Source organism: Mustelus asterias, chromosome 19, assembly GCF_964213995.1.
Source record: "Mustelus asterias chromosome 19, sMusAst1.hap1.1, whole genome shotgun sequence".
NCBI lineage: Eukaryota > Metazoa > Chordata > Chondrichthyes > Carcharhiniformes > Triakidae > Mustelus > Mustelus asterias.
Window position 1 is genome coordinate 79,017,558 of NC_135819.1, and position 20,447 is coordinate 79,038,004.

General features: G+C 43.7%; 1 protein-coding gene across 1 annotated transcript in view; it reads left to right on the forward strand.

The window, feature by feature from the left end:
- Positions 1-20,447, forward strand: part of dhtkd1 (dehydrogenase E1 and transketolase domain containing 1) — a 65,075-nt gene that overhangs the window by 34,903 nt on the left and 9,725 nt on the right. The window contains exons 8-14 of the mRNA XM_078235948.1: positions 2,333-2,645; positions 6,704-6,788; positions 7,918-8,057; positions 9,272-9,422; positions 12,102-12,208; positions 13,157-13,321; positions 18,647-18,729. Coding sequence (XP_078092074.1) covers positions 2,333-2,645; positions 6,704-6,788; positions 7,918-8,057; positions 9,272-9,422; positions 12,102-12,208; positions 13,157-13,321; positions 18,647-18,729 — 1,044 coding nt within the window. The remainder of the gene's footprint in view (positions 1-2,332; positions 2,646-6,703; positions 6,789-7,917; positions 8,058-9,271; positions 9,423-12,101; positions 12,209-13,156; positions 13,322-18,646; positions 18,730-20,447) is intronic.

The following is a 20,447-nucleotide window of genomic DNA, read 5'->3' on the forward strand; positions in this document are numbered from 1 at the left end:
CAGCAGTGCTAACCACTGTGCTACTGTGCCACCCACGTTACTAAAATGTTCCTGAACAGAAAGAATTTTCAGAAGTATAGAGACAAATTTTTAAAATTAATAATTTTCAGTGTGATATACTGCCTCGAAGATGTTGTGCACACATTGCAGAGTGGTAGGCCTGTGATTTTCCACACATATAATTCGACAATTTACTTTCTGATTCATTTTTTAAAAATTCATTTATGGGACATGGGCATCACTGGCTGGCCGTATTTATTTATTGCTCAATCCTAATTGCTCTTAGAGGGCATTTGAGAGTCAACCACATTGCTGTGGCTCTGGAGTTACATGTAGGCCAGACTAGGTAAGCACAGTAGATTTCCTTCCCTAAAGGACATTAGTGAATCAGATGGGTTTTTCCAACAATCAACAATGGGTTTCATGGTCATCAGCAGATTCTTAATTCCAGATATTTTTCATTAAATTCAAATTCCACCATCTGCCGTGGCGGGATTCGAACCCAGGTCCCCGGAGCATTAGTTGAGTTTCTGGATTAACAATCTAGCAATTATACCACTAGGCCATTGCCTCCCCATGTGTGTTTGTTTGACATGTAGTAATGATAGAATGGGAATCACATGTAAGAGCAAATCAAATGTAAAGATGCTCCAAGGTGTGCACAGCAATGACCTGGGTTCCAGAGATGATCCTCTGTTCTTTCCTATCCTTCTATCAATGTGGCTGATATCAAGAACTCTGGGGTGGGGTCCAGATGTAACAGTTATGCATTATGACCTTTTGTAAATGAATGCATTCTGAGCACCAAGTAATGTATTATGTGCGCATGTATGACTTTGTTCCAGAAACTAACCAACAGAGGGACAGCAAAACCCTCAGGCAACATAATTGGCAAATACCTGCAGTAAATAGTTCTCATTTGGGACAATTTACTAAACTTTCAATTTCACTAAAATGCATTGATTTAGCTTGTAATGAAAGCAAAATATTGCGGATGCTGGAAACCTGAAATAAAAACACTCAGCAGGTCAGGCAGCATCTTGTGGAGAGAGAGAGAAACAGTTCATGCTTCAGATTGATGACTTATCAGAACTGGAAACAGTAAGAGATTATAAGCAAATACAGAGCCAGTGAGAGAAAGAAGAGGGGTGGATGAGTAAAGACGAAAAGGGAAGGTCTGTAATGGGCTGGAAGGCAGAAGAGATTAAATGGTGAGATGATGGAGTAATGCACAAAAGGAGGTGATAATAGGGTAGGTGAAAAACAAAGATGGATCTAGAGGTGGAGTAAACGACAAGTGGAACCATAATGAGCACTTGCTATCCATGAACATGGGGATAGTTGTTATGATCTGGAATTGTTGAACTCCATGTTGGACCTAGAAAGATGTAAATTGCCTAATCAATCGCTGAGCTTTTATTTCTCAAAATTCCCTTGAATTCACTGAAACAATGTGGGAGCTGACAATGAGGGTCAGTGTTGGTGTGGGATGGAGAATTAATACGACAAGCGACTGGAAGCTCAGGGTCCCGCTTGTGGACTGGACTTGTGTTCAGCAAAGCAGTCACCCAATGGGACTTTGGTCTCCAATACAGAGAGAGCCGTGTCATTTATGGGCGGCACGGTGGCACAAGTGGTTAGCACTGCTGCTTCACAGCGCCAGGGACCCAGGGTCGATTCCCAGCCTGGGGTCACTGTCTGTGTGGAGTTTGCACATTCTCCCTGTGTCTGCGTGGGTTTCCTCCGGGTGCTCCGGTTTCCTCCTACAGTCCAAAGACGCGTGGGTTAGGTTAATTGGCCATGCTAAATTGACCTTAGTGTGAGGGGATTAGCAGGGTAAATAAGTGGGGCTACAGGAATAGGGACTGGGTGGGATAGTGTTCGATGCAGACTTGATGGGCCGAATGGCCTCATTCTGCACTGTAGGGCTTCTATGATAAACAATGACACTTATCTGATACATCAAGAAAACCCACTGGCAAGCCTCCAAGTGAAATTATGGAGAAGTAAACACAAGCAGAATCCTTTCTGCCCCAAAGTACACACACCATTTCTCCATAGAGATGTACTGCACTTAATTAAACGCAGAGAATCTGGAGGCCAGGGAAACAAACATTCCAATAGGAAACAGATAACAACAGGCAAGCAGTCTTTCCCAATCCATTCCTTTCTGGGAAGCAAACACAGAACAGCTAATATCAGGGGGAGTGCAATTGTGGGGTTTGTTTTCGCTCTAATCTCCATTCTACCATCAGCTAACACGAGTTTGTACTAATTTTGTTCAGAGTACACCATGTTATGGGAAATGTATTTCTCCTTCTGGTTTCCACAGATCCCGTAAAAGTATTCCGGACTTGTATTCAGAGCAATTGGTAGCAGGTGGCCTCTTGACTGAGCAGGAAGTTTCCAACATTAAGACCTCTTATTATTCTAAATTAAATGAGCATTTGACAAACGTGACTTCGTTTTGCCCGATGGCTCCAAACCTCCAGGCCCACTGGAGTGGCTTGGTGGAGCCGGCAGTCAGGATCAGTACATGGGACACTGGAATGCCCATTGAGTTGCTCAAGTATGTGGGAGCCAAGTCTGTGGAGGTTCCTCAGGAAATAACCACACACAATCACCTGATGAAGACACATGTACAGGTATGTTTCAGGCACTTCACCTATTAAGGCACACATTGATTCTAAACTAATAGATGAAACATGGAAACTAGAAGCAAGGGTAACCCATTCGGCCCTTCGAGTCTTCTCCACCATTCATTTTGATCATAGCTAATCATCAAATTCAATATCCTGATCCTTCCTTTCCCTCATCCCTTTATCCCAATATCCTGATCCCTTTAGCCCCAAGTCCAAATCTAATTTCTTCTTAAAATCACACAATGGTTTGGCCTCAACTACTTTCTGTGGTAGCGAATTCTACAGATTCACCACTCTTTGGATGAAGAAATTCCTCCTCGCCTCAATTTTAAAAGGTTTACCCTTTATCCTCGGTTCTGGACTCCCCTACCATCGGGAACATTCTTTCTGAATCTATCCTGCCTAATCTTGTTAGAATCTTAAAAGTTTCAATGAGATCCTCTCTTACTCTCCCAAACTCCAATGAATACAACCCTAACCGATTTAGTCTTGCCTCATAAGACAGACCTACTATCCTAAGAATCAGCCAGGTAAACCTTCGCTGTACTCCCTCTATAGCAAGAACATCCTTCCTCAGATAAGGACACTAAAACTGCACACAATATTTAAGGTGTGGCCTCACCAATGCCCTATACAATTGCAGTAAAATATCACTATTCCTATACTCAAATCCTCTCGTTATGAAGGCCAACATACCATTTGCCTTCTTTACTGCCTGCTGTACTTGTGTGCTTACTTTCAGTGACTGATGCACAAGGACACCAAGGTCTCGCTGAGTATCCACTTCTTTCAATTAATTCAAGTAATAATCGGTCTTCCTGTTATTGCTACGAAAGTGGATAACCTCCCATTTATCCACATTATATTGCATCTGCCATGCAGATGCCCACACACTCAGCTTGTCCAAATCACGCTGAAGCATCTCTGCATTCTCCTCACAGCTCATCCTCCCACCCAACTTTGTAACATCTGCAAATTTGGAGATCATACATTCAGTTCCTGCTTCCAAATCATTAATATATAATGTGAACAGTTGGGGGCCTAGCACAGATCCCTGCGGTACCCCACTAATCACTAGCTGGCAATCGGAAAAGGACTCATTTATGCCAACTCTTTGCTGGAATGACTAGCTAAGGCACCTTGTCAAACACAATATAGTTTTCATTACTAATTTTTATGAGTGAATTTTCTTTTGCTGGCTGTAAAATTCCATTGTCATAGTCTGTTTATACTGTATTACCGGAACCTCTTATATTGGATTTGAGCTGATTCTTGGTTCTGGTCTGATATTAGATTGTGGGATGTACTGTTGGAAAATTGTCTGATCCTTCTCCCCAGTATCCCTGTACATACTTGCTGTTTAAGAAAATAGCTATAACATTCTGCACCTTACCAATGAGAATCATGCCATTGTGGTAATTCTGTAATAATTAACTTTTCCCTTTTAGGATGAAAATGTTGCAACAGATTTTCAGTTCTTGTGTTTTAGATTTCCTAATTTGTAACTTTTGAACTTGTTGCCATAGTAAACAATTCTCTTTTAACATGGCCATGGCAATTTGATCAAAGTCTCCACCTTAATAAGAGGAATTTATGTAACCTTAAGGTTAACGTGCAGGTTCAGTCAGCAGTTAGGAAGGCAAATGCAATGTTAGCATTCATGTCGAGGGGGCTAGAATACAAGAGCAGGGATGTACTTCGGAGGCTGTATAAGGCTCTGGTCAGACCCCATTTGGAGTATTGTGAGCAGTTTTGGGCCTCATATCTAAGGAGGGATGTGCTGGCCTTGGAAAGGGTCCAGAGGAGGTTTACAAGAATGATCCCTGGAATGAAGAGCTTGTCGGATGAGGAACGGTTGAGGACTCTGGGTCTGTACTCATTGGAGGTTAGAAGGATGAGGGGGGATCTTATTGAAACTTACAGGATACTGCAAAGCCTGGATAGAGTGGACATGGAGAGGATGTTTCCACTAGTAGGAAAAACTAGAACCAGAGGGCACAACCTCAGGCGAAAGGGACGATCCTTTAGAACAGAGATGAGGAGGAATTTCTTCAGCCAGAGAGTGGTGAATCTGTGGAACTCTTTGTCGCAGAAGGCTGTGGAGACCAGGTCATTGAATGTCTTTAAGACAGAGATAGATAGGTTCTTGATTAATAAGGGGATCAGAGGTTATGGGGAAAAGGCAGGAGAATGGGGATGAGAAAAAAATCAGCCTGATTGAATGGCGGAGCAGACTCGATGGGCTGAGTGGCCTAATTCTGCTCCTATGTCTTATGGTCTTATGTCTTTCTTCCATGATTGATCAAGTTTACTCCTCTAATTGTCGCTCTTAAGAGAGCACATGTCCTCCCTGTCATTCCTGGACCAGGACTGCCCACAGCTTTGCATCCTGGGCATTGTCCAATGCTTTGTATAATATATGTACTGTTTTGATTTGTAAGTTCTCCCTTTACTGTTGGAACCTAGTACCTCGTTTGACTACAACTGAGCAGAACTCTGGACAAAGGAAGAACAGAATTTTAGATATAATAATTTCCTCCTGTTCTTCCCATAAAATCTTGATCATTCACTTTGTCGATTAAATCCTTATCTGTACCTATGTTACCTCCAATTCCCTCCTGACCAATCAGTTAATATTGAATGCTAGTCCACGATAGAGGAATAATACAGCAGCTTGTATTTTACCTTCAGCAAGTTTATTCTGCACCCAACTCAGGAGAAAGACAAACTCCACATAAAATCCCCACCGCAACTATTCCTGCAATGTTCATTTATACTCTTTTGGAGGTTCAGCCAATAACCATTACTTGTCTTTAATAAAGCAATTAGCTTAACAATGTAATTGTCACAGCATGCACTTGCTGACACACTGAGATAGCCTCCACCCTATTTTAACCTGTGTTCATCCAAAATCCAACTTTACATATTTTAACTCCCTCTAAATCTCATTCACTCCAATGCTTACTAACCTTCACTTGTTCCCCACCAGAGCATACCTCCATTTTAAAATCCTTATCCTGATTTTCACATTCCTCTTTGGCCTTGTCCCTCCCTATCTCCGTATTCTCTCTGAACCCTGCGGTTACTCCAAAATTCCTGCACTCCTGGAATTCTGGACTCCAGAGAATTCCCAGTTTTAATTATTTCAGTGTTGGAGGACATGCTTTCACCTGACTAGGCCCTTGATCTCTTGAATTCCCTCCCTAAACCCTTGTGGGCGGCATGGTGGCATAGTGGTTAGCACTGCTGCCTCACAGCTCCAGGGACCTGGGTTCGATTCCCGGCTTGGGTCACTGTCTGTGTGGAGTTTGCACATTTTCTCCGTGTCTGCGTGGGTTTCCTCCGGGTGCTCTGGTTTTCTCCCAAACTCCAAAAATGTGCGGGTTAGGTACATTAGCTAAATTGCCCCTCAGTGTACCAGGATGTGTAGGTTAGAGGGACTAGTGGGGTAATTACAGGGATATGACCTGGGTTGGATTGTTGTCGGTTCAGTCTCGATGGGCTGAATGGCCTCCTTCTGCACTGTAGGGTTTCTGTGAAGTTCTCCTTTTTTCAAGATACTCCTTCTAACTTACCTCAATGATTGAACTTTTGATCACCTAGCCAGATATTTCATTAGAAGAATTGGTATCAAAAATTGTCAATGTTTTTATTGCTGTCATTCTTGAGAAGCACCTTGAGCTGCATTGCTATATAAATGAAAGTTGTTGGTGTTGGGGGGGGGGAATGTCAATTTAACATCTCATCTGAAGGACTGCACCTCCCAACACTGCTGAATTCCCCTCAGTGTTGCATCGAAGTTCCAACCTAAATTATTGTGCTGAGGTTTCTTGAGTGGAATTTAAGTCTACATTCGTTTGACTCAGAGGAAAGGATGCTGCAACTGAGCTCAGACCAAATCCATTTCAAAAAGGAAAGACGCCTAATGAAAGTATCAGTGTCAGTATTCTGTGCAGAACACATCGCAATAGTCATTTAATAAGTGGAGCTGCAGGACCTGAATGTGGTGGAATAACCTGTAAATATACGTAGCCCACTTACCCTTCTTAATATCTGTTTAGGCTAGATTGCAAAAACTGGAAGAGGGCACCAGGTTGGACTGGTCTACGGCAGAAGCACTGGCTATTGGAACTTTACTTTGTCAAGGTAATCATTTTGAAAGAGATTAATTGGGACTGAAATGTCCAGTTATATAATAAGTACACCAAGGTGGGGAATATATTTTAGCCAGGCTCCATTGACTGCATTAGGCTCACTCTGGCCATCAGTTCTGGGCCAACAAGTCCAACAGCGCAAACTAAAAACAAAATGGTTGCGATTTGAGGGGGTCATTGCGGAATATTATGTGAATGGTGCCTGAACGCTGGTATGCAATCTACTCGCAAATAATGTTTCGCTTTTAGAAATCTCGAATTGAGCTAACTCCTTCACAAGGCTAAGATTGACTGAGGCACTCAAATTGGCTGCTGTCCTTGAACTACAGAGGGAGGCAGCCAGGGTTCCTTAGCCTGACTGCTGCTCACTAACAACTGCTGGAAAGTATGTGAATGTCAGGTAAAAGCACTACTTAGGGTGACTACAATGCAATCCATGTTCTGCTGACATTTTCATAGAACCCTACAGTGCACACGGAGGCCATTTGGCCCATTGAGTTTGCACTGACCACAATCCCATCCGAACCCTATTCCCATAACCCTATGCATTTACCCTAACCAGTCCCCCTGACACTAAGGGGCAATTTAGCATGGCCAATCAACCTAACTAGCACATCTTTGGACTGTGGGGGGAAACCGGAGCACCCGGAGGAAACCCACGCAGACACGGGGAGAACATGCAGACTCCACACAGACAGTGACCCAAGGCCGGAATTGAACCCGGATCCCTGGTACTGTGAGGCAGCAACGCTAACTACTGTGCCACCGTGCCATCATTATCTGGGTTGACACAGAAGGATAGTATCTTGTTTCAGATACAGTAAAGGCGGCAGGCATCCTACAAACTGTAATTCAGCAAGAGTCAGGGAATTCCACATATTTAAGGAAAATATTGTGCTTGGTGGAAATTTAAAAATAAATTATTTTGGCCCCAAGACCTCGAACCATTCGCTTTAGCAGGTTAAATTGCGGATTCAATTAAAGCTGTTATTGACAACTAGGCTTGTAATTTTTAAACCGATTTGCTTTTAATTTAACTATTCCTTTCATAACAAGTTAAAGCTGTTAAATATTTTTGCCAAACAGTAAATGTGTAAATTGTGAATTTTTTTTTTGCAAAGATTTTAATGTGCGTTTAAGTGGACAGGATGTTGGTCGGGGCACCTTCAGTCAACGACATGCGATGGTTGTCTGCCAGGAAACAAGTGACACTTACATCCCTCTCAACCATATGAATCCAGAACAAAAGGGATTTTTTGAGGTAAAAGATGAGATTTTCAGCTTTTTTGTTGTTGAACCAGTTTTATGTGTTGTTGATGAAGTATCTTATTTCAGTGAGTTGCTGTAAAGAATTCCAGCCATTACTTTGACAGGTGGAGGAAAAACATCTTTATTCCAAACCACAAACCATCCTGACTTGGAACAATACCTCCTTTCCTTCACTGTTGTAGGACCAAAGGCCTGGAATTCCAGCACTTTGGGTGCACTGACACTTTGGTGGACTTGCAGCACTTCAGGAAAGTTGTCTACCACCAACTTCTTGAGGGCAATTGGTGAATGGGCAATAAGTGCTGGCCTGGCCAGTGATATTGACATCCCGTGACAGATTAAGGGTGGGATTTTCCAGCCCTTGCTGCCGCAAGAATCTTCCAGTCCTGCCAAAAAGTGACCCACCCCGCCCTGACGGTGCAGGCAGCAAACCATGCAAAACACCAGAGACATCAGTGGAGTCGGAAGGTCCTGCCAGCAGCCAATAGCAAGCCGCCTCTGCTGCTGGAAAACAGGTGGGGGTGGAGGGAGGGCTGAAAAATCCCACCCAAAGTAAACATTTTCTTTAAGAAAAATGAGCAATCCTTAGTAACTAGAAGGTACAGAAGAAATGACGTGTGACTGCCTACTCTCTTTCTAGCCTACTCTCTGAAATAAATCACATTCTACTAAGATCAGGAATCCGTTGGGGTTAAAACTGTAACTGTTATGCTGCGTTCTGCTGCACTCTCTATTGTGGTACGCATACAGGGCGGCATGGGATGGCACAGTGGTTAGCACCTCTGCCTCACAGCACCAGGGTCCCAGGTTCAATTTCTGCCTTGGGTCACTGTCTGTGTGGAGTTTGCACATTCTCCCCATGTCTGCGTGGGTTTCCTCCGGGTGCTCCGATTTCCTCCCACAGTCCAAAGATGTGCAGGTTAGGTGGATTGGCCATGCTAAATTGACCCTAGTGACAGGGGGATTAGCAGGGTAAATGCATGGAGTTGTGGGGATGGGGCCTGGGTGGGATTGTGGTCGGTACAGGCTCGATGGGCCGAATGACCTCCTTCTGCACCGTAGGGATTCTACATCCCACGGTCAAGCTGAAAGTCCTTTTTTAATTATAATAGTTTTGAAAATACATGTTAACTATTTTCCAAATCAAAACTGAAAATATGTTGTAATATGTACAAAAATTAATGTGCTGTATCTTCTTTGTATCAGGTCTGCAACAGTCCATTGTCTGAAGAAGCAGTGCTAGGCTTTGAGTACGGGATGAGTATTGAAAGCCCAAAGCTGCTCCCAATATGGGAAGCCCAGTTTGGGGACTTTTTCAACGGTGCTCAAATTATATTTGACACATTTATCTCTGCAGGTGAGCTTTTTAAACAAAGTATCCTGCAGGGCAGATTGATCAAATTGCCCGGATATTTCTACATGGAATGCTATGGATAGATTTCCCTTTCAGTCGTATCTCTTTCATCGATAGATGTTGCATGTGCTTGAATGCCCTTTGTTAACCTCTCAGTTCCCATGTTTGATCGAGTACGTGCTAGTTGCCATCTTGAGCACTAATTGACTAAATCAGTACTAGATCATGTGTCAAAGAATGTAGAAAAGATTTACTAAGATGCTACCAGGATTTGATGGTTTGAGTTATAAGGAGAGGCTGGATAGACTGGGACTTTTTCCCTGGAGCGTTGGAGGCTGAGGGGTTACCTTATAAAAGTCTATAAAATAACAAGGGGCATAGATCAGCTAGATAGTCAACATCTTTTCTCAAGATAGGGGAGTCTAAAACTAGAGGGCATAGGTTTAAGGTGAGAGGGGAGAGATACAAAAGGGTCCATAGGGGTAATTTTTTCATACAGAGGGTGGTGAGTGTCTGGAACAAGCTACCAGAGGGAGTAGTAGAGGTGGGTACAATTATATCTTTTAAAAAGCATTTAGACAGTTACATGGGTGAGATGGATATAGAGGGATATGGGCCAAATGTGGGCAATTGGGAATAGCATAGTGGTTAAAAGAAAGGGCGGCATGGACAAGTTGGGCCGAAGGGCCTGTTTCCTTGCTGTAAACCTCTGTGACTCGATGACAGAGAGATACTGAAATATTGGGAGATGAGGAAAAGAGAGAGGTGGTGGAGGAGGAAAAAACTTTCAGAAGCAGGAAAAGAGATCAAGAAGAAATTGGAGGCAGATACAGAAATAACTGCGCAAGCGTCCGAGAAGCAGTGGGAAAACACAGGAAATTAGAATAAGAAATAAGCGGACAGTTGAAGAGATCATCTCAATATTTTAAAACTTTTGTGAGGCAAGCCTTCTGTGATCAGCTTGATTTAAATGATGTTTGCATATGTCCAATGGCTTTAGTTTGTTGAAAGAGGGTTATACCAATATCATGTAACAATGTAATATATTGTATCCCGTGAGCTATATTCCACCTCAATGATCCTTTCTTGTCAGTGACTGCTTCGAAGAAAGCTGTTTCCTATGAAAGGGGAAATGTGTTTTAATCCAGCCTGTCCTTTGCTCATTCCACAAAGCCAAATTGTTGTAAATAGAACGAATCTGAGGATATTATTCATAGAATCCCTACAATGCAGAAGGAGGCCATTCAGCCCATCAAACCTGCACCGACCACAATCCCACCCATGCCCTATGCCCTTGATCCCACATATTTACCCTGCAAATCCCCCTGACACAAGGGTCAATTTAGCATAGCCAATCAACCTAACCCGCACATCTATGATCTTTGGATTGTTGGAGGAAACCGGAGCACCCGGAGGAAACCCACACAGACACGGGGAGAACGTGCAGACTCCGCACAGACAGTGACCCGAGGCCGGAATTGAACCCAGGTCCCTGGTCCTGTGAGGCAGCAGTGCTAATCACTGTGCCACCGTGCCGCCCCTTGGAGACTAATTATTCCTGCTTCATTATTTGAAGGGCTGCCCCTCAATTACTGGCTGCAGTTCCATCCAGCTCCTGATTTTTGCCCATCCAGTGTGGAAGGGAGGGGGCAAGTTGGAAGACCCTCTATGGTTCCTGGGCCTGGTAACGACAGCCATTTACAAGAGGCAGGTCACTTTGGCTGCCATGTCTCTTTCATAATCTTGTCCACCCTGGAGAAGCAGTACATAGTGTCAGCCTTTACACAACTGGTGGGCACTGGCCTGCGTAGTAAGCACTGAGGAAATAATACTTCATTTAAGTTTCGTATCTTTTGTATGATTTGTTTTTTTTTAGTTCTGCCCCTCTTTCCTTTTGAGAAGGTGTCCCTCTTTTTGTTAAGAATTCTTTTATTGGGTTGGTGGCACTGGGGGTGACTCAGAATCTCCTGGAGACTTAATTACTTAATTATGGTGGCACGGTGGCACAGTGGTTAGCACTGCTGCCTCACAGCGCCAGGGACCCGGGTTCAATTCCGGCCTTGGGTCACTGTCTGTGTGGAGTTTGCACGTTCTCCCCGGGTCTGCGTGGGTTTTCTCCGGGTGTTCTGGTTTCCTCTCACATTCTGAAAGACGTGCTGGTTAGGTGCATTGACCCGAAGGGGCGCCCGAGTGTGACGATCAGGGGAATTTCACAGTAACTTCTTTGCAGTTTTAATGTAAGCCTTACTTGTGACTAATGAATAAACATTATTTTACTTTTCTTCTGAGAAAGTATCCCTTTTTTTGTTAAGAATTATTTTATTGGGTTGGTGGCATTGAGGGTAACCCAGAATCCCCTGGAATGTTCACTTGGAAGAATTAGAGACTTAATCACTTGTGGAGTTTTGCTTTTAGATTGCTAGTTTGCAAATTCCTGGCTGCTCCTTGGGGGTAAAGGGTCAGGCTATCTCGATCTGTAGGAAATAACAAACCCTCTAACAAGATGCCAGTTTTTGATTGGTAGGTTCCCTTTCTGTTCAATAGTTTAAAGAGTGAATATGTGAAATTTGCTCCATTTATGTCACTTACAAGGGCACACATTCTTGGGGCAGCAATAATTGTTGCAAATCTATTGAAACTGTCCAACTTTAGTGTCCCCACTAAATGCTATATATCTGGCAGGTGAGGCAAAGTGGCTGCTGCAGAGTGGAATGGTTATTCTCCTACCTCATGGATACGATGGTGCAGGCCCCGAACACTCCTCCTGTCGTCTAGAGCGTTTCCTACAGGTAAGCCACATTTTTACCAGTGCCATAATGTACCCTAGCTACTCCTTAAATCGACCATTAAAATAGGACGTGAATCAATCCATGAAGATTGGTCTCCGTTAGGCATGCATTGTTGAAAATCCAAGAGGTTGAGGTACGATATTCCTGCTTTGGAAGCGATTTGGAGAAGGTTCACTAGGCTGACAGCCAGATAGAAAAGTGGCTCTGATCATTAATTGATTATTTTATAGAGGGGAATAAAATAGTTGATTCACAATCAGACCCGGAGGCAAATCAGCTCATGGAGCCTGCTCTGCTACGAGGTTAGATCCACATCTCAACTTCATTTACCAGCCTTTGCTCTATATCCCTTTGATACCCTGAACCAAAACCTTTCCTCGTTTTGATTATCCTGACATCCATAGACTTTCGGGGGCAAAGAGGTTCAGATTTCTCCAATGGTTTTGTGTGAAATATTGTTCCTCATTTCAATCCTGAAGTATTTGCGCTTAATGTTCTCCTCCCCAGAGGAGATGGTATCACTGCAGGGAAACTCTGAAATGCTATCAACATTGGATCACCATTCAATCTTGTATAATGCAGATAATGCAAGCCAAGATCGTGCAACTTATAATTTGACCCTCGAACACTAATACCATCTGCAGCGCAGCCCCGGAGGCTGAGATATCCTTCCTGAGCCCAAAATTGGAAATATAAATTGGCTGTTCCATTTCCTATCATACAACAGTGACAACACCTCAAAAGTGCTTTATTTACTGTAAAGTACTTTGGGGCGTCCTGAAGTCATGAAAGGTGCTCTTACAATCCAAGGTCTTTCCTCTTATTTCAGTAAACAGGCAGAGGTTTTTTTCTCGCTTATCGCTTGGTACACAGCTTCAAAACAGCAGCATGGTGGACGGCTAACGCAGCAGACAACTTTTTTGTCATCAGCTTCCTTTTCTCCAACAGATGTGTGACAGCAAGGAAGAGGGAGTTGATGGAGATAATGTAAATATGTTCATTGTACATCCAACTACACCAGCACAGTACTTCCATTTACTGCGCCGGCAGATGGTTCGAAATTTCCGTAAACCGCTGATTGTAGCTTCTCCAAAAATGCTGCTGCGTCTCCCAGTGAGTACATATTACACTTCGATATGACCACAAATGTGCTTGGCAATATCAGTTCAGTATGTTTATGAAGCTCATTCTGTAAATATGTCCTTGACCTTATTTGCAGTGAACTGTGTTGAATAAATGGGTGCTGGATACTAACTCTGTAACTGAAATGCTTTATGAATGCACTGAACATTATTGTGTCTTTGCATTTTCCCCTTTGGCTCAATTTACCCGTGAGGATAGTTTGGGGCTGAGGCTTTTGTTGGCATCACTGAAGTCGCTTGTAGGTTCAAGGGGAGGCGGTGCCGTAGTGACTAGAATCCAGAGAACCAAGGTAATGCTCTGGGTTCCCGGGTTCGAATCCCACGACGGCAGATGGTGGAATTTGAATTCAATAAAAAATACCTGGAATTAAGAATCTACTAGTGACCATGAAACTATTATCGATTGTCAAAAAAACCCATCTGGTTCACTAATGTCCTTTAGGAAAGGAAATCTGCCGTCCTTATCTGGTCTGGGCTACATGTGACTCCAGAGCCACAGCAATATGGTTGATTCTCAACGGCCCTCTGAAATGGAGGGCAATTAGGGATGGGCAATAAATGCTGGGCCTGGCCAGTGATGCCTACATCCCGTAAAATGAATTTTTAAAAAGCCCAAATCCAGGATTCTGAGCAGGGTATCCGGGCTTATACTTCAGTGCAGTGCTGAACGAGTGTTGCAATGACAGAGGTGAATGTTTTTGAATCACGTGTTAACTGTTCAGTTTTCTTGTTTCACTCTGTTAGACTATTTCATGAGGCAATTATTCTAATATTCAGGACAATACATCCTTCAACCAACAATACAAAAACATTTGTCCAATTTGCTGTTTGTGAGATCTTGCTGTCCACAAAATGACGACCATGTTAGCTGACCAAGCAAATGATTACACTTGAAAAAATATCAGTCACTGGCGGTGGAACATTTCATAACATCTTGAGGCAGAGGAATGATGTTGAGGGTGATTCTCCCAACCCACTGTGGTGCTTTTGTAGCGCAGCGGGCTGGGAGACTCGAGCGGAGGCCGTTTCGCCGGCTCCCTGCTGGGCATCACAACCTCCGCGCGTCTCTGGCAGCCAGATTTCTGGCACTGTCAGCTCCGTGCCAGAAATTGGCCTGTCGGTTGAGTGGGGGGGGGGGGGGGGGGGGCATCGAGGCTCGCCCACACGTGTTCGGGTCATGGGGGGTTGGAGGGCCAGCGATGCGGGGGTCGCGGGCAATTGTGAGGCCGGCAGTGCAGGGCTACTGCGCATGTGCTGATCTTAGCGCTGACAGATCGGGGGTGCATGTGCAGTGGCCTGCTCAGCGCTATGCTGGCTGCCTCTCCAGCGGGAATAGGCCCTGTCCACTGCATTTTAGAGCGATTCACGCTGAGGCACTCTGCAGTTCACAGAGTGTGGGAGATTCATTTTGAAACTACCGCTGAAAAAACCAGCATGATTTACTCCAGTTTTCACACGAATCCGACACTTAGAATTTTTCTGGGAGAATCACCCCCGTTATATGGATACAAATTATTTTTCTGAAATATGATATCAATGCAGGGAAACACTGAAAGAATTAATTCATAATCGCCAGCAAGTATACATTCCTTTTAAGCAATAAAACCCCCATAGACTCGTGGTCCACCCATGGTTAACAAGAGAAGTTAAAGATTGTTATGTATTTGTTTTAATTTTTATTGGCTTACTGAGATCTGCTGTATTAATGTATTCACTGGTAATGATGTTACATGTCCTTGGAGTGGGAAACAGGCAGAGACGAAGCAGCCATGCAAGAGAATACGCACTGTAAATAAAGCTCTGTTGTTTTAAATACTCCGTGCTCCATAGTGTCATCCTCCAATACACAACAACGGTATTAGATTAGATTGGGGACTAACTGTAATATTTCAAAATTTGCAGATGGCACCAAACTGGGTAGGAATGCAAGTTGTGAGGAGCTTGCAAAGAGGTTTCAAGAGGACTTGGATGGGATATGTGAATGGGCTAGAACATGACAGATGGAATGTAAAGTGAATGAGTGTGAAGCTATTCACTTTAGAAGAAAAAATAAGTGGGCAGAATATTTCTTAAACGGTGAGAGTTTGGGGAATGCAGGTGTCCTTGTTCATGAGTCACTAAAAGCTAGTATGCAGGTGCAGCAAGCAATTAGGAAGGCAAATGGCCTTCATCATGAGGGGACCTGAATACAGGATGTCTTGCTGCATTTTGTATAGAGCTTTGGAGAGACCCCACCTGGAGTATTGTGCAATTTTGGTCCCCTTATCTAAGGAAGGATATACTTGCCATAGAGGGAGTTTCACCAGTTCAATACCTGTGATGGTGGAATTGTTTTATGATGAGAGATTGAGGAGACTAAGTCTGTATCCCCTCAGAGTTTTGAATGAGTGAGGCGTGACCTAATTGAAACTTACAAAATTCTTACAGGGCTTGACAGACTGGATGCAGATTAAATATTTCTCGCGGCTGGTGAGTCTAAAACTGGGGGGCAAACTCTCAGGATAAGGGGCAGGCTGAGATGAGGAGGAATTTCTTCAGTCGGAGGGTGGTGAATGTTTGAAATTCTGCACCCTGGAGGGCTGTGGAAGTTCAGTCATTGAGCAAGTTCAAGACTGGAATTGATAGGTATCTGGAGGCCAATGACATCAGGTGCTATGGAGATAGTGTGGGAAATTGAGGGACATGATCGGCCATGATCTAACTGAATGGCAGAGCTGGCTCAATGGGCCAAAAGGCCTACTTCTATTCCTATGTTCCTAAAGGAAAGGGCTAAACGTTGCCAAAAAGAATAACACTGAAGATTGGGAGTATTTTTAAACTCAACACAGCATAATCACGATGCAGATAGAAAAGAGAATATGAGTAAATTAGCAAAGAACACAAAAACCAATTGTAAACACTTCTATAGAACAATTAAACATGGTCTCTTGAAGGCATAGTTGTCAATGTACTAGTAATCAGTGTATGGCTTGTTAAAGGAATTGCTAGTTAAATAGGTGACATTGATTATCCTATAGAGACAGATGGAACACTGGTGGGCAGAGCTTCTTGTAGGTTAGTAGAACTGAGGAAGGGTCTTCAAATAAACTGGCTCGAACCTAAACCACCAGTTTGGATTGATTCTTCAACCACAGCCACTTGTGAATAACAATGAAGGGAGAAATTATATTAGGGAACAAGAAAATGGCAGAGATGTTAAACAAATACTTTACATTTGTCCTCATGGTAAAATACAGAAACAACATATCCAGTGTAGTGGGGAAACAAGGAAGATCTGGTTCTGGAAAAATCAATGGGACCAAAATACCCCATAAAAGCAGCCATTCCCGTGCTCACATCACCTGACGACGCCCCCCTCCCCCCCCATCTCCCAATTTTAATGACTCTATCCTTTGCTTCACTATCTCATAACCTTAGTTGAAACTTTCATACATTCTCTATTGTCAGCCATGGCTCAGTGAGTCGCAAACTTGTCTCTGAGCCACAAGCTTCCAGGTTCAAATCCCGCTCTAGAGCTTGAGCACAAAATCAAGGCTGACATTCAGTACTGAAGGAGTGCTAAACTATCGGTGATGCAATCTTTCAGATGAGACATCCCAAAGTCTGCTTGGGTGGATATAACAATCCATGGCACTATTTCAGAGAAGAGCAGTGGAGCTTTCCCTGGTGTCTTGGCCAATGTTTATCCCTCAATCAACATCACAAAAATCTTGGGGCATCCCGGTGGCACAGTGGTTAGCACTGCTGCCTCACAGTGCCAGGGACCCGGGTTCGAATCCTGGCTTGGGTCACTGTCTGCGTGGAGTTTGCATGTTCTCTCCGTGTCTGCGTGGGTTCCCACCGGGTGCTCCGGTTTCCTCCCACAGTCCAAAGATATGCGGGTTAGGTGGATTGGTCATGCTAAATTGCCCCTTAGTGTCAGGGGGACTAGCTAGAGTAAATGCATGGGGTTGTGGGGATAGGGCCTGGGTGGGATTGTGGTCGGTGCAGACTCGATGGGCCAAATGGCTTCCTTCTGCACTGTAGGATTCTGTAAATGGATTATCTGGTCATTATCGCATTATTGTTTATGTGAGCTTGCTGTGTGAAAATTGATGCCACATTTCCTACATTACAACAGTGACTACACTTCCAAAGTACTTCATTGGCTGTAAAGCATTTTCAGATGTCCGATGTCATGAAAGGTGCTATATAAATGCAAGCCTTTCTTCTATTCCAAAGTTATCTTGAAGTAACTTTACTTCCTCTTTTGTGAAAATATCCAATTATGGATATGAAAGAAAGCACTTCGCAGCTAGCGATAAGGTCACTTTACTACATACAAATAAATACATATTTGGTACTATGCCTTATATGAAGCAATGAAAATATGTCAAAGAACAAAGAAAATTACAGCACAGGAACAGGCCCTTCGGCCCTCCAATCCTGCACCGACCATGCTGCCCGACTCAACTAAAACGCCCTACCCTTCTGGAGACCATATGCCTCCATTCCAATCCTATTCATGTATTTGTCTAGGCGCCCCTTAAAAGTCACGATTGTATCCGCTTCCACTACCTCCCCTGGCAGCGAGTTCCAGGCACCCACCATCCTCTGTGTAAAAACCTGCCTCGTACATCTCCTTTAAATCTTGCTTCTCGCACCTTAAAATTATGCCGCCTAGTAATTGACTCTTCCGCGCTGGGAAAAAGCCTCTGGCTATCCATCCTGTCCATGCCTCTCATGACCTTGTAGACTTCTATCAGGTCGCCCCTCAACCTCCGTCGTTCCAATGAGAACAAACCAAGTTTCTCCAACCTCTCCTCTTAGCTAATGCCCTCCATACCAGGCAACATCCTGGTAAATCTTTTCTGTACCCTCTCCAAAGCCTCCATATCCTTCTAGTGGTGTGGCGACCAGAATTGAATGCTATATTTCAAGTGTGGCCTAACTAAGGTTCTATAAAGCTGCAGCATGACTTGACAATTTTTAAACTCAATGCCCCAGCCGATGAAGGCAAGCATGCCATGTGCCTTCTTGACTATCTTCTTCACCTGCGTTGCCACTTTCAGTGACCTGCATACCTGTACTCCCAGATCCCTCTGCCTATCAATACTCTTAAGGGTTCTACCATTTACATCATATTTCCTATCTGTATTAGACCTTTCAAAATGCATTACCTCACATTTGTCAATACTTAATTGTCAAGAAATAATTATAATAATAGTTCTTTCTTGTGGCTTGACCTATCCCCTTCTCATTTATTATGAATGTAAGATGGAATTATTTCCTGAAATGATATTCTTTCCTTCTGAAGGCTGCAGTCTCTGGTTTGGATGAGATGGCACCAGGAACCACTTTTAAACCCGTCCTTGGGGACTTGTCGGTGGATCCTAAAACGTAATTATTTTTCTCTTTCCGAGATAGTCGCACTGATTTTTTACATTTTTTTAAATGGAAAGCAAATAGTGAATGAAATGCTTATTAAGACAATATCCGGAATGTTCCTACTTTTTAATCATTGTTTGTCATTCATATTTAATAACATACATAGCTAAGGATATTACATAGATATTTGAATGCAAACACGTATGAACTTGTATCCTTGTGTACACCTACATATAAAGGCAGAGCGTTAACATGTGTTGCAGTGCTTGTATCACCTTCAAGGTGTGTGTTTGTGTGAATTGCTACATAATTAATCGGGATCGCGTCACTATCCTATTTTTTCTGTCTCCATTCTTTAAAATCATTTGAAATCAAGTCTTGTCGCCACTGTTTCCCAATAACTTTATTTCCCAGGGCTTCAACAACCTCACTCCCACCTTTCTGCAATCTACATAATTTTAAAATTCCTCTCTCCTTTTTCCAACCTTGCTAGTTGTCCAGCATGTGAGCTTTGACCCTTCTCAATGTGTGAATGACAAAAATCCCTCCTTTTCGGTGTCATGCGGGTGGCACGGTGGACCCCCAATGCAGGGACCAAATGAGGGCGCTGAGCCCACACTTGCTGGAAAGGCGCCCACTGGCTCAGTCGTCCCCGATGTGCTTCCTAACTGGCCACCTTTCTGCTCGTTGTCCCGTTAAGGGCAACGGGTGAGTTCTTAATGCTGTACGTTTCAGCAGCTCCAACACAAGAGGTGGGCGCTGCTGGGCAGAGCAGGAGCCTGCGACCTCCTCCAGCTTATTCGCCAACACAGACACACTGCTGCTACCTCTCTTTACCTTGAATCCTGCCCTTTCTCAGCACCTCTTTCGCTGGCAGAGATTTCAGCCATCAGAGGCCCACACAGACTCACTCTTCCAAACTTTCATCCTGTCACCTTGCCTTTAGTCATCCAACCTTTTTCTTTAACTGCTCAAATTTCATTTTGGGGTGGCACGGTGGCACAGTGGTTAGCACTGCAGCCGCACAGCACCTGGGATCCAGGTTCAATTCCCGGCTTGGGTCACTGTCTGTGCGGAGTTTGCACGTTCTCCCTGTGTCTGTGGTGGGTTTCCTCCGGGTGCTCCGGTTTCCTCCCACAGTCTGAAAGATGTGCTGGTTAGGGTGCATTGGCCATGCTAAATTGTCCCTCAGTGTACCCGAACAGGCGCTGGAGTATGACAACTGGGGGATTTTCACAGTAACTTCATTGCAGTGATAATGTAAGCCTACTTGTGACACAAAATAAACTTAAATAAATGACGAAATCATAGTCTATGAGCATAAATTGGGATCCCTGTCCACTGTCCTATAGTCAATTTGTGATGTGAGGGATTCCTGCTCCTTAGCTACCTTGTTGAAATGTAACCAGTCTGCAGCATCCATACCGATAGAAAGCTCTCCCTTTGTGGAATGCTTTGTTTGAAGCATTTAGATGAGATGCCAAACGAGATTGTTGAATGGTGCAATGGAGTATTTCACACCCACCTGAACAGTTCAGGTGGGCGTGAAATACTCCATTGCACCATTCAACAAGTAGAAAATCGGTGTTGGTTGACCAACATTCTTGCTTCCACTAACAATGTAAAAAAAACCTCATGCCATTGCTGCCTTTGGGATTTTGCCAAGCATGAACACTGTTGGAGAAAATGCACTGTCTGTGAAGTAATTCCTGATGCAGTAAGGAATTCTG